At 42.4% G+C, this 15,196-nt stretch overlaps 1 protein-coding gene across 1 annotated transcript in view; it reads right to left on the bottom strand.

The window, feature by feature from the left end:
• Positions 1-15,196, bottom strand: part of ptk7b (protein tyrosine kinase 7b) — a 69,863-nt gene that overhangs the window by 11,858 nt on the left and 42,809 nt on the right. Inside the window, exons 4-8 of the mRNA XM_020597587.1 lie at positions 10,652-10,948; positions 4,683-4,785; positions 4,229-4,413; positions 2,568-2,715; positions 275-405 (exon numbers count right to left, since the gene is read on the bottom strand). Coding sequence (XP_020453243.1) covers positions 275-405; positions 2,568-2,715; positions 4,229-4,413; positions 4,683-4,785; positions 10,652-10,948 — 864 coding nt within the window. The remainder of the gene's footprint in view (positions 1-274; positions 406-2,567; positions 2,716-4,228; positions 4,414-4,682; positions 4,786-10,651; positions 10,949-15,196) is intronic.

The raw sequence follows: 15,196 nt of genomic DNA, 5'->3' as shown, positions 1-15,196 counted from the left end.
AATCTCTGTGTGTGTGTGTGTGTGTGTGTGTGTGTGTGTGTGTGTGTGTGTGCGCCTTTGTATTTCTTACATTATGGGGGCTGAAACCTGTTAACACACATTGTGGGGACTCGGACTGAATTTTAGGCTGGTAACATGGTTTAAGGTTAAGTACTGGGGTCAGAGTTAGGTGTTAGGCAAGTAGTGGTTATGGTTAAGGTTAGGATAGGAAATGAATGTAAGTCAATGCAAAGCCCCCACAAGGACTGAAAACAAATCGTGTATGCCTGTGTACCAGCTATGAGGAGCGAGGCTTCCAGTGTGACACGGGACCCGCTGAGGCCACGGCCGACACACTTGTAGGTGCCTGTGTTCCTGGGCTTGACCTGGGTGATTAGCAGGGTGCCGTTGGAGAACAGAAACACTCTGTGGAAAAGAAAACAAATCAGTTTACTAATCTGTATATTCAATTCTGTCAAAACCACTGATCCGCAAACCAAGTGTCACATACTGTATTTGTACACAACGGGAAATGTCAAAGAAATGTTTTCTGGACAAGTACAACTACTCCTACTAGATCCAACTCATATGGCAAATAATTCTTAGCACTTATTTCAGCCTGCCAGGAGCACCAGATGGAGATGTTCTGCCAAAGATTTTAGGCAATTTAACATAGGCCTACTTTTTGTGCTTGACATGTTAATTGATACTGTCTAAATTGCCCTGATTCACTAAACCAACCCAATCTGCTGGTGCAAATAGGTTAAAGTAAATGCTAAGAATTTGTCTAGAGAACACAAAGAAACCTGCCCTACATAGCGAGTTAATTTAAAAAAGTCCTGTGCCTTAGGAGGCCCTCCCTCAGGCTGGCCTCTGACAGCTTGAGGGGGGTAGGAGTACCAGTGATGGACAGGATGAGAAGTAATTAAAAGCTGACCTTAAGCCAGCTCCAGGGTTGACTGATAGGGAGCTGCACATCCCACACAGCACAGGAATCAGCTCCACAAAACGGACACATCAACAGTTCATCATTAGAGAGTTCAAGAGTAAAGTTAATATGTAAAACAAAGGAAAAAGTGAAAGCACTGCTGGATGCATTTAAGATGCTGCATAACTCTTGAGAAGAATTTTCCAAAAGCAGGATTCATCCAGGACTATCTGGTTCTGTAGTGGGTTCCCTCAAGAGGTGATATTTCTGTGTCATCTCATCTTTTCTTCTCTGTTCAATAACAGGAGGGAAATTAGTCTGGGGAGCTTGTGTACATTTCCACCTGAGAAACTTCACTGTGAGGAAAATGTCTAAAATATCCACAAAACAAAATGAATAAAGGCAGTCAATCATCTTTACAGGTACATGGGATGCCACACACAAAGAATCAGTATGGTTTCATATTGCTGGTTTGACATGTGACTTTTCTTCTCTCTGCAAAAATAGCCTCGAGCTGAAAACTGGTGTTTTTTTTCTAAATTCACACAGACTGTATCAGAAACAATTTCCATCAAATATTCAGACATAATCTAGAGGGGGATTGTAAAACATGGTGCAGGAGGAAAACAGATGATATCCCCTGCACAGCGCCAGGTTCCTCTGGCATTATAATCAGCCCAGATCAATAAACACAAACACACGAAACACCAGGCTGCCTTGTAATACCTTGAACAAGAGGCCAGGTGTGTAAAGAAAGTCTTATTTTCCATCCCTCTGCAATCCTGGTGCTGATTCATCACTGACTAGGTGACCAAACCGCCTCTGACAGGCTCATTACATAAATGACTAACTATTGATATTGGACTCCTTCAACCTCTTCATTCATTGAACACAATAATTACTTTAAAACTGAAACCCTGGCTCTTGTTTTCGATGTGGAGCAGGCTGCAATACTGCACAGTATGTCTGTGTAAGAATAAGGTGCTATGTCCCCTCAGGGTATACTTAACATGATGTATAGAAATTGGTTATTATCTAGTGCTTATGTGTTTATATGGGACATGCTGGTAGGCTGACTGTAGCTTGAGGGGTTTTTCCGCCCAGTGCGTGAACACAGGAGAGCTGCAAAGGCTTTTGTGACAGGCAGGAGAGAAAGGCTGCGTTCAAGTGATGCATAGTAGACTGCAAAGTAACTTTACAGTGTTTTGTTCCAGTAATAACATTCCTCAGAGTGTAATACATCTTAAACCTGAGCTGAAACGGCACACAGAAAGCTGAGAGCCAGAGGGTTATGCCTCACTGGGTTCAAAGGAGTACCTACAGCTAAAGCTTGTATAAAGGTAAGTAAGGAGAGAAAATGAAGTAGGAGCAGGATGTGGAGGGAGTGGGTGGAAGAGGACAGTCCTATAAAACTGAGTAAGTGGAAGAATGTACAGTGGCTCCACAAAGTATTCAAACAGAATATCACTGAATGGGTGTGAATACTGAGAGATTTTAGTTCCATAAACATGTTTTCACTTTACCATTATGGATTAATGATTGAAGATTGGGTACAAATAGAAATGTTATCATTTTAAAATTAAGTGCAGATATAGTGAAGCCATTGTATACTAAGAAACCAAAGAGTGATGGAGAGGGGAGGATTCAACTCTCAACATACCGAGACTTGTTTACCAGGAGCTCATTTTCATGGTACCACTCCAACGTGGGGGCCGGCTTGGCAGTGAACCGGCAGTGGAACATGGCCTCCTCATTTCTCATCACCACCTGGTCCTCGGGGGTGGTCACTGGCCGAGGAAAACTCTTATCTGTTAGAGTAGAAAAACATCTGCATGATTACATCTGCAGGCTTTAGAACATCAAGTTCCATCTACGTGGACGCTCCTGCATTTTACTGATCTACTCCAGGCTTTATTAAAAGCTGCCAACAGCAGCTTGGGGCTGGTGAGCAGGCAGCCTTCAGGTGGTGGTGTATGTCAACACCTCAGGGGCTCCAGGGAGACTTAATGAGGTCAGTAAGCAGAACCTGCATCTTATCTGGACCATAATCTTCCTTTTTACCTCATGGCTCGTAGAATTACACATAGGAGATCATCTCCCTCCTCTTTGTCGTGATTTGTTGTCATGCTGTTCCAAGAAACTGGGGTTAGGACTGAAGTGGGACTGACCAATATGTCAGAAAAATCTGATGACCTATTTGATTTGGTAAACTAGAGGGTAGCCTAAACTACGACTAGACTGGTCATTGTGTTTTTAATAAATTGGATTGCAGAATTTTCACAGTAAACTTTAATTCACACAAAACAGATTCAACTGCATCAAAATGTTCTTTCATTTACATTCTTTTGATCGTTTCTACCCAGCAAGCCACCCTCTACCCAACCACTTCAGCTACCACTGAGCAAGGCTGCTCTAACCTTCCAAAACCATAGACTGGTACAGTACAACCTGGAGGAGTAACGTCTACACAGATACAAGGACACTGCCATACACCAAACACAAAGCTGAAGGGTGTTGAGCTCAGTGAAGAAACGAGAACATAAATATACCCCTAATCCAGGTATTTGCATGCGAGCGTTTCAAATCTACACAGCCAATAGAGGGTATGGTGCCAGCACCTGTGACCGCGCATTGAAAACCTGTCTAAATCTTCCAGCCATTCCTAAGGTGAAGCCCCATAGAGGAGCAAAGGGTGGCAACATGGTAACTGGAAACTCAACAATTATCCATTTGTCCTCCACCCAGGTGCTAACCTAGCGTGTCTGCCTGAGTGTGTGTCGCAGGTGGCAAATTAGAGTGGAACAGGGAATCAGATTTCTTGCACTGATGTGCTGCTTTATGTGTACTGTACTTGCTCTATGGTGTGCTGACAATTATTCAGTTGGAGTGTAAACAACAAAAGCCATGTTGGGACCCTGCAGAAATACAGATAACCTCCCTATATAAGAAACTGGGAGAGTCACAGTTACACAGACAGATGTGCAGAAAGACAGTGTTAGCGCTGGAGATGTTTATGATGTTGTCAGGGTGACAGTGCAGGAAGGTGCTAACATGCTGGTAATCACATTAGGACCTTGTTCCTTCCTGTTCTCTTTCACTACTAATGGTCTTCATAGCCGCCAACCTCCCCCTTGTAGGTGTGGAAATGCGGTGATATTTCAAGCAAAAATGAAAACATTCAGAGCTCTTAGCCAATCTAAAAGAGCCATTTGCTGCTTTGCTGTTTTATGTTATTGCAAAAATAAATAACAGAACAGAGGAAGCCATGCCTAAAGTGGCAAAAAAAAAAAACAAACAAAAAAAAAAAAAAAACACACACACCGATGATGTTAAGAGTGAAGTTGCTGCTGCTGCAAACATGTCCAGCTGCATTCTTGGCACAGCAGTAATACAGGCCGTTGTCATCTGGACTGGCGCTCTTGAAGGTGAGCGTCCTCTCCTTGTTGTTGATCTGATGGGTCTTCTCTGTTAGCTTCACCCCATCCTTGAACCACTGGCATGTTGGTCTGAGAGAAAGAGAAGGATTAAAGAGAAAAGGTGTATGAGAGAGGGTTTGGGGAGGGATGACAAAATTAAAAAATTGGAGTGATTGATGAAGCCAAAGAGGGGGAGATACAAAAGGCGAGGGGCGTGTAAAAAAGGAGGAAAGAAAAGGAGGAACATAATGGCACGAGAAAGGCCAACAAGGACAGAAATTAAACTTTACAGAACAGTTCTCAACCTGATCCTTAACCCTAGGAACTCTGAAATTGAGGTGACTGGGGAGGAGACTCACCGTGGGTGTCCATCAATATGACAGCGCAACGTGACTGGCGCAGAGCTCTCGATCTCCGCTTCTGAGGCGGGCTCCTTCAAAGCCACACCACCGCTTTCTAACCCTGTAAACAAAAGAGAATCAGAGGAGAGTATAAGCAGGAGGAGGGATGGTGCAGAGAAATAACTGAGGAGGAGGACACAGGAGAAAGATTTGAGTTAAGTGGTTGTCCTGTCATCTGTCCACATGGGACACACAACAATGGTAATGCACACAGCAGGGATGAGGGCAAAGTTAGCCCATCTCTGTGACAGCACCATGATCCAGGAACAGAGACAGAGCAGGGAGCTACCACATCAGTGGGTCAGCTTACCACTGTCCTGCTCTCAGGAAGGCACGCTGGGTCTGTACAGTACCATTTATGTTGATCTAATAAACAGTTCATTGACTTACTCTGTTGACAGAGCAGCCCATAAATTTAGAGAGAAGGGAGATGGACGACAGTCCACATGTTTCACTTTTAGCCATAGCACCCACCTCATATTGTAGTCAATTCTTGAAAAGTGTATTTGCATCCTTTGCTAAACATTTAACACTGATCAGTGGTGCATTGTTTTCATCACAGAAAGCGCAAATGGCCTCGCAAAAAGACAGGATACATTACAGAAGACAGAGATCCACGATAGCGTAATGTTGTACGGAGGCATTTCATTGATCTTTCAATAAAAAGAACTGCGTTGGCTCCTGTAGACCAAAATTCAGTTTCAGCGTTAGATTGCTGTATTTCATGGAGGTGTATCATCTGATAAAGTCACTGGCTGCTGCTGAGCTAAATGCACATTAACTGGACAAATAATAATAAAAAAAACAAACTATCAGTTATTTAGAGAGAACAGAGTTGACTCCTTCAATGAGTGACAGATACACCTTGCTGGAATTCCCCTTCCCCTCCTGTGTCTATATAAACACTTGTATGTTTACAATGAGCACCAAACAAGGGGTAATTGTTATTTATGTGATGACATATATGCCCTGGTTGCATGACGTGCAGTAGCTGTGCATGCTGTGTGGTTACTAGGTGCATACAAGCATTCACTGAGCACGTTTGTTTGAGTTGTCCTGGTTTATGCACGAGTCTATGGGGGGTTGTGTGTATATATTACTGTAAAACATTCCATAACACTGAGCTCCCTCCCCACAGCCTGTGGCTGAATAGTGCGACTGCATCTCTGCTGCAGTGTGGATCATCTAATGATCTATGAAATATGCATGGAATGAGCCTCCACCTGAGACGGTGCTGAAAAGGGGGGTAGGATGCAGCAACCATGTGAGGTCAAAGGGGGCGCTGGAGGAAAGCCTGTCAAACTGAATTACATAGGAACCTGGCAGCTCTCTGCACTCCAAGGCATCATGGGTAATGTCTCCACAGTAACAGTATCCCCTTCTGAGCTAGGCATCACTCATCCTAACAACTGTGAGTCTAAGTGTTAAACAAATGTGTGTGTTGTGTGTGCTTAAATGCAAGCGTTTGTATGTGATGGTGAGGAGTGAAACAGTTGATGGTGCTGCTCCCCTAAACATGAATGCATGTGTGCAAATGTACGCAAATGACAGTTCAGCTGAACATGCTAAATGATTGTGTGCTCCAGTAGCTCCTGTCAGCTCATGGTGAGGAGGAGGAGGTGATGAATGAGAACCTGGGGCCAGACACTCACACAGACTTGTTACTGGTGCAGTGGATAGTGACAAACCAGAAGGGGAAACAATGAGTTCCCGAGAGGGAGAGAGTAAGAAAAAGTCTGATGGAACAACAAGTATCAGCTGCATCAGGGCTGACAGTCAGACCCAAGCCAAACATCACTGGCAAATGAAACCAAAGAATTTGTTTTAAGCTGCCTAAAGTACAAAGTGGGTATCAAAATGTCATCCACCTACAGATGTTATCCCTGTTGACATCCATCTACATTTATAAGAAATCTTTTACAGTCCAGCAGCATGAGCCTGAAATAAGAGCACAAAGAACTGGGTAGATAGTGTGAGCCATAAGAGAGGCCATGACTGAAGAGACTAAGAAAAGACCTACACAAAGTAAGAAGTAGTCTTCACAGTCGACACACTGCTCGACTGAAAAGTGACCTCTGGATTGTATGCAGACACTGCAGCAAAGAGAGCTTGTCAACACAAACAGCCTTGTGACTGTCTAAAGTTTCTACTACTTCTGAAACATTCTCTTCTCTAGCAGGTTGAAACCAGTTCCTCTGTATTACTACACTTCCAATTTGACCTGGATTTTCAGACACTCACACATTCTAACCCTTTACTCTACTCATAGCACCAGTCACAGTTCAGGTTTCACCAGCTGTCCACATGACAAACAGAAGGCGCTCTTTCATAAGTTATTAGTGGCAAATACTTCATCGTAATCCCTCTCAGAATGCATGACTAAGTGTTGGAGCAGGCCTGGCATCTACACAATAATTAGTGAGGTATAATTATTATGTTGGAGGCAGAACAGGAAGCCCTATCAATGCTGGGATGATAGCAGATGAATTGTGAGGATACTGTCAAAGCAGATGTTTGTACTACTTATCCCTCCCTCTCTGTGCCAAAAGGAGTATGTGCGTGTGTCTGTTTCATTCAGTGAGCTGATTTGTTACCATGGAGAAAGGTTTCTACAGAGAGAAGCAGGACTGTGTTATCCAGGAGAGGGCTGGGGGTATGATTTGACTGACAGCACCACATGGGTATGGAAATAACTAAAACATATGGTAGACTGGCTTCATACTGAAAACAGTTTAAAAGCACAGTGTTGGGAAAAGTGTGCCGACCAAGCACACAGTGTTAAGACGAGGTGTCAGATTTTATCAACAGTGGCTGTCAGAGGTCAACAGGCCAGGCTGCACACTACGGCAAATCAGGGAGATGCTGCTGCTGCTACAAGGCAAGAAAGGAGGAAGAAAGGGGGGGGAAAGGAGAGACTGACACTGGAGCAGTCACGCAGCAGGAGAGAAGCTGACGCATTGAACCGGGTTCATATAGCATGATGAGTGAAGATGTGCTAGTGACCAGTGAGGAAACAAACATGCTGACAACAATGATGCCTGAGCCTCTGCTGGGTGTAGCCTCAAAAAGAAGACCTGGTGACTGGGATGGACAAAAGGATGAAGGGAGGCTAAAAGCTCTATAAGGCTTTACTCTGAATAACTCTCAAATGGCAGGATTTGCCCACCCACCATTGAGGGGAAGATAAATTAACTCTCTCTCTCTCTGCAGCAGGCAGCAGGGCGGCGAGGGAACAGTCTACTCTGATACAGACCATGTACACTACCCCCTCCCTACAATCTTCATTTCTTACTACGCACGCAAACTAGCATACACATGAGTGCACATATACAAGGAATTAATGCCAGAGGGGGTCTTTACTTTAAAGCTGCATGCAGCTTTATTGCCTGTGAAATATATGTTGGACAAACATGAGAACATCTGTCATGACGTGGTTTGTTTTGCTGACAGTTATCCAGAGATGACCTGCAAATTATTACAGAGACAAATATGCTGACATACATAGAGATAGAGCATATAGAAATTTATTAGCTGATTTACATCTGTATGCTACTTTACCTTGTGTGTTTAATTCTGAGAAGCAGGTGCTGTGCTGTATATGACCTTGTTTCTCCTTTAACAGAGGTCAGAATCACTACTGCCAGTGCTTTTCCTATCTCATGTCGTGCTTTAGGAATCCACTCATGTTCATATCTCATATTCTTATCAAACTGACACAAAGTTATTGATCTTACAGCAGAATGTTAGTGTTGTACACTAGTACGCCCACAGTCAATGTCTGCTTCTCAGCCATGTATCTGCTGCATGTGTTGCATGTACATACTGTAGTAGTGTCACATTTGAAAAGGGACAAAAACATTGCCAGCATCATGCCTTTGCCCTCATAGTGGATTTCCTAACTCTTCAAGCAGCCAGTTCCTGTGAACGGCTACTTGATCTAATGCCTTTTTCAACAAAACACTCAGAGAAAGATGGAGAATCCATGTAATGCCTGTGAATATGGAAATATCGCACACATTTGATATTTTAGATCCTGTTACAAATAAACTGCCAGCGAGCAAGTTTATTACTGTGTTGTGGATACACTTTTTGAAAACTTTTACAGAACAAAATGTGGGAGTTTATTTACTTAGACCTGCACTGACAGATTTTTGGCCAACAATGGCATATTTATAAAGTTGACACCAGGTTTATCTGAGCTTTTTGCTGAAAACAGGTGACGTCTACGTCGAGACACACTGCCTCTGAGACCTGTGAGAGTGAACTAGAACAGTAAGGTTATGAGTTGGGATTCCACCAAATGAGCTGATAGATGCTATAAAGCCCTACACAGTTGGTCGGAACTGCAGAGATGATGACAATTATCTGTGGGTTCTTCACAACAAGCTACGCCTTTTACATTACACAGGAATTTTGTTCATTGCTAATATAAAAATATGATCTTTTATGGATGTAACCTGTCAGACATTTTTGTAATCGGTGCATGTTTTGATCTTGGCCCAGATCTTGTCACACCTCGTTACCAGAACAGACTTGAACATACTTTGACACTCTTTTCCCCTATTTGTATGTGAGGAATATATAATCACTGATTAAAAATGTATAACCACCCTTAGATAAACAAGTGCCCATATGCACTTCCATGATTAAAATAATCCAAGAAGAAAAAAAAATTTAAAATTAAAACACCACCTTCCTTCCAATAAAAATATACCTCTCTTTTCCAATGCGTGGGAATGCTAATGACCTGGCAGATTATACAGTTTATTCTGGGACAGCTTGTAAGAACTGGTGCTTCATGTCTAACTTGTTTTTTTCTTCCTTTTCAATTTGTGGGAGTATGTCCGTTGCACCTTATTGACACACTAGATCACGTTTAACTGCATCACATAAAAGCAGTTCTCTTTACATCAGGCGAGGAGTGGAAAACTGATGCGCTTTTTTGTTCTATCTGGCTACAACTTTAAGCACGGAGAGTCTGTGGTCAACATCACCGACCACAAATATTCTCTGGTGGAGACGCATCATATAACAGGAGTTAAACCTCTCTCCCTCCCCAATGACTGTCCTTCTCGGTATCTTTCCTACCAGGAGGTCTGGACACTCATCTGGTCTTGTAATTAGCCTTTGAACAAGTAACATCATGGCAAAGACAAGCCTCCTGGCTGAATGTAGCCAGAGAGAGCAACATATTCCAGATGGAGCCAGTTTTTGAAACAGCTTTGCGTTTGGTTTTCTACTGCCATCTGTATAAACACTGTGTTTTGAAGACACAAAGGCCTTTCAGTAGCAGGTGGTACCTGAGGGCCTTCCACAATATGCAAACAAGGTTGTTATTTATCCTAAACAGGGCTGTGCATAATTACCACGGCTTTCCCGTGAAACTTAAGAGGGTCACAGAGGTTTGGTTATGGTAATAAACACAAAATTAAGATACTAGTGTGCCTCCCTTTCATGGAACAGGCTGGTTTGAAGATGACAGTGAAAAGCCTGACATGAATAAAAAGCTGGAGCAAAGAGTACAGTGTTAACCTAAAGCTAAATAATTATTCAGGCAGAAGGTAAAACTATACTACTCAGTAATTTCCAGACAAAAGCCTTTTGACAGTATATGGGAAAATACGGTGTTACACAATGAAGGAAAAAAAAAAGATACAAGCAACAAGAAACACATGGTCGGTGGCACACGTATCCAGTTTCCTTTGGAGAGAGGCAGAGGAAGCCATGAAGAACAAGGCAACAAGGTGGAAACATTCCTTCAGCTCATACTGACTGTCATCTTATACTGTGACTTTTGTTTTGCTTTTTTGATCCAGAAACAGGATGTACACCCTTGTCGCCATTCTGAAACCCTGTCACCTGGCAATTTTCACTGATCAGAGGCTTTTTAGAATGAGGGTGGGAACAGCTTGAAATGAAATACTCACACTTGATATTGAAGGAGGCATTGGTGGAGTGCAGCGCCTCTCCTGTGACCTTGTTTTGTGCGACACACTCAAAGTTTCCTGCGTCCAGCTGCCGGTCCACAGCAGTGAATTTGAGGTTGCTGGCCTCCAGGAAGCGCCTCTCGTCGTTTTCCAGAGCCTGGCCATTGTGAAGCCAGCTGTAAGTGATGTCAGCCGGATCGCTGACCTCACAGCGTAGCATGGCGCTGCGGCCGTGCAAGGCATCTTGGGACTTGGGTTCCTTGGTAAACTGGATTGCAGCAGCCTGGATGGACAGAACTGGAAAGAGGAGGCAAGTGAAAGACAGAGGATTAGAATGGGGCTGCTGTTAACATGTTACTGCTTTTTTCCATTCATTAAGTGTCTGCCATAGCAACCATTTAGCTTTGTGGAGGAACGTGATGTTTAGACACTACTGGCTAGCTGGGAATTGTTTTGTTGCAAAATTATCAGACCCAACACAGCGAAAACACTTTTTTCTCATTGGTGTGGCTGTGACATGAGTGGGTTAATATGACAGTTACATACACCGGCTGCACAGTCATGAGCCATCACCTCATGACCCAAACAAGACATAACATGTTGCACACATACTCATGCACATTTAAATCATGTATTTTGTTTGCTTTGTGAGAGACTGCACTGTTTACCCACATCTCACTGGAGGAAATGATGACAGTGTGATCTGCACTACACACTAAATACGCTGAGAAAGTGCAACTCCTGAAGGACGGCATATGTAGAGTGCTTCCACTGTGTACTGTCCTTAAAATGACTGGAACCACCCCTTTTTATTTTAGCGTTAGTGTGTTGATGATACTAAAGCCCTTGCAGTCATGGCTTTCATTTGAGACATCAACAGATTTTTTTTTTTTTTTTTTTATCTCACAGCTATCTCACAGGTCATTTTCTGTAGAGAAAATTGCTAAAATCCACATTTTAACAGTAAAACTATTTGTTTTCTAACCCAACCACTGGTGATCTTTTAAGGCAAGTGCCTAAATATACACACTAGTCCAAGTTACATGCAAAAGAATTTGAATTTAAGTGTTGAATAGTCATAAATTAAACTGAGATGTGAAATTCATACTCAAATATTAGCCCAAGTGCAGAAATGTCTAATTCTTGCATTTAACTCTCTAAAATGAACTCATCTTTTTGGAAGCTAGCTAATGTTTTAGATGAAAAAAAATATTACTTAATGCAATATTACAATGTAAAATACTACAAGTAAATTCAGTAAGTACTCAAGACTTAACAGTAAGATGTTGACATTAAAAGTACTTTGCATGCAGACTTCAATATACTGTATAAGCTGAGTTGAAACACTGCAGAGTGCCTAGGTGAAGCCAGTTAACACCCTGTATGTTGTTGTGTAGTTTAGTCTTTTTAATTAGATTGTACATGAGTTTTTTTTCCTTAGTGTTTTCACACACTGACTGCATGTTTCCTGCATGGCGGCATCACACAAACGTTTCTCCTTCATATGCCAACTTTTGTACTTGGTGCTTTTATCCAGGGAGAACAATTTGAACGCAGACAGCAGCACAAATATCTGCATGAAGATGGAGATATTTGTGCTTCCTGAGCTCCAGCAGCCCCTCAACCTCCAGCCAGGAACAAGAGAGAGTGCCTCTCACAGTCAAAACCAGTTTAGGTAAGATGACAGAGTGAAAGAAAATTACTGAGCTGCTGTTACTTCTATTAATCTTTTCATTCAACTCCCAGGAGAAATAATTATATTTCCCAAAATGTCAAACTCGTGTGTTTATGGTTGAAAGCTATCTATAACTAGAGAACAAAAGTTTTGAATTTACACAATCTCAGCTAGGACTCATGACAACAGAAGACATGTCAGTGTGCTGAACATCAATTCCAACATAACTGCTTCACTTTGCAAACTGTAATCTGACAAAATTAGGACAAAAGCCAACATAGGATCAAACCTTGTCTGAAATTTCTATTAAAAGAAGAGATGTAACCAATAGTCATTCCTCACAACTACATTAAAACATGGATCTGTTTGTAGCTGACTTTGAGGCCCACTATGTCCAGCGTGAGAAGCTCGGAGCAGGAGGATTTGGATCAGTTTATGCTGGAACCAGAAAAGCTGATAATTTACCTGCGAGTACTGCAGTAGTCATACACTGCACAAACGCACTCACACACACACTGCACTAATCCATATACTTGTGACTCTATCCTGTAGGTGGCGATCAAACACATCGCGGTAGCAGATGTGAAGAGAGAACCAGTGGTGAGTGATCTGATCTAATGTCCCAGCAGCAACTGTCAAAATTATAGATGAACTTGTTACTTTGTTGATAATGAAAACATGCACAATGTACACTACCAAATCCTTTTAAAACACTAATTTTGTTATGCATTACATATATCTTTTAGCTCTTAAATGGGAAGACACCTATGATCACCTTTGAGGTTCTTCTCATGCAGCAAGTGGCACGTGGACCAAATGCAGTGGGCAAATCTCCTACAGTCTCACTCGATGACTGGTATGATTTAGAGCATGAGGTTCTCCTGGTCATGGAGAGACCAGTACTGTCTATGGACTTACTGAAATACAGTGACAGCCTAGGTCTCCTGGAGGAAGACGTGGCTAAGGTACTGAAATTGGTGGAGCAAAATCATTAAGCAGCTGGTGGAGGCAGCAATTCACATGCACTCTAAAGGGGTCTTCCATTGTGACATCAAATTAGAAAACATTCTGACTGAACCCAGCTCCAATGGTCCTTGAGTGCGAGTCATAGAGTTTGGATGTGGCTGCTTTGAGAAGAGAAGATACAAGGACTTCTCTGGTATGTAGTCTGGCTTCGGCTCCTGCTCATCATTCGCCAGTTGATCTCTGGAGTAATGACTTTCATTTTAATGTTGGCATGCTCCTCATCATTTTGTTTCTGTGCAGTGTAGGAACCAGAGCCTTCATCCCTCCAGAGTTGTACAGGAATGGGACATACACAGCCAGGCCCACAACAGTCTGGCAGCTTGGCACACTGGTCTATGAAATGAGGGCTGGACACAGCTGGTTCACCACCGAGAAGTTCCTCAACAACAAAAAAAAAACTAAACTAAGTACCGTTGGATGTCCCGAGGTAAGACAATGCTGGTGTCACTATACTACTTGATGTTTTGTACTGATACTATTTAGAATTTGTTCCTGCCATGTTCCAACACGTTGCTGCAGCTTCCACCCCAATATTAGCTTTGCTGCTGTCCTCTCTCCTCTCAGACTGCCAGGATTTCTTGTACTTATGTTTGGCTCTAAAGCCTGAGGAGCGCATCACTCTGGAGCAGATGCAGAAACACCCCTGGCTATCCCAACTCTGCACAACACAGAACATAAATCAGCATTTTTCAGTGCTTTAATAAACCTAAACCCCGACTATAGCCTGACCTTGGCCTTGTTGTTCTCTATACTAACCCCCTTAAGGGGAACTAATGCTTTGCAAATAAAAACAATTCAGCTTAGTTTATTTGTTTTTTTGGTAAGTTTGTGACATTTACAGAGAAATTACAAACCAAAAGTCTGGTGTTGCACAAGAAATAAAAAACCAAATATTTTAGCATGTGCATGCAAAAACCTTTATCATCCTCTTGCCACTGTGCCTGAAACATTTTCTAGAAGAAACACTGTGACCACACTTTAGTTGGCTGATTAAAACAGACAGGAATAGAGAAACAATGACACTATAATCCAGTGCTGTTATTGTTAATCCACCACACTTGTTTTTATCTTTCACACCAGCCAGGGCGACTGATAGCTTCTCTGGGGAATCCAGGTTCATTTTTCTCTTGGAGAGAGTGTATGACAGGTCACAGCCCTGTGATCTTTGTTTTAGCTATAAATGCAATGTAGGAGAAACATTTACAGGCACCTGCTGCTAGATGACTAGCTTCTACTGTATCAGGCTAAAACTCCTCACTTGGAATCAAATGTCACCTTTTCACCTCAATTTGTGTCATTTCAGCTGAAGTGATGACCATCTCACTTCATTTCCACACATACATTTTATATCTGATTGCAGCAACTCTTATTCTCATTTTCTGTTGATGCGCTGTCTCGATATCAGGTGACGATCTCTAAAACTCAAACAAGAGACGCACAAGAACAGATTTAAAGGGCACACTCACAAATAGTATAAACACAGTCGTATAACAAGACAAAACTGCCACCCCTGGTCCCCTCTGCCACCAGTGCCAGTCACTCAGCAACACAAATTACACTGAAGTTGTATCTGTCTAACCAAATCAATATAGTTAATTCAAGCCAGGAAAGGCGACGCTTAGATCTGCACAGAGTGACATTTCAAAAAGATAAGGAGGGCAAATGTTATCCAAGCTCCTAAGGAGGGCCCTTCAGAATGAAAGTGTTGAAAGGGAGAGTCAAGGATGAAAGGGGAACAAACAATGAAAAATTGTGGTATTGAAATGAACTGGTATTGAACTGAAAAATCCTGTCTGTAGTGAACTAACCACAGCATGAGAAAAACAGCAAAGTAGAAAAAAATC

This window comes from Monopterus albus, unplaced genomic scaffold (genome assembly GCF_001952655.1).
Source record: "Monopterus albus unplaced genomic scaffold, M_albus_1.0 scaffold3.1, whole genome shotgun sequence".
Taxonomy (NCBI): Eukaryota; Metazoa; Chordata; class Actinopteri; order Synbranchiformes; family Synbranchidae; genus Monopterus; species Monopterus albus.
The sequence above is the reverse complement of the archived record's forward strand: the minus strand, read 5'-3'. Positions and strand labels throughout refer to the sequence as shown.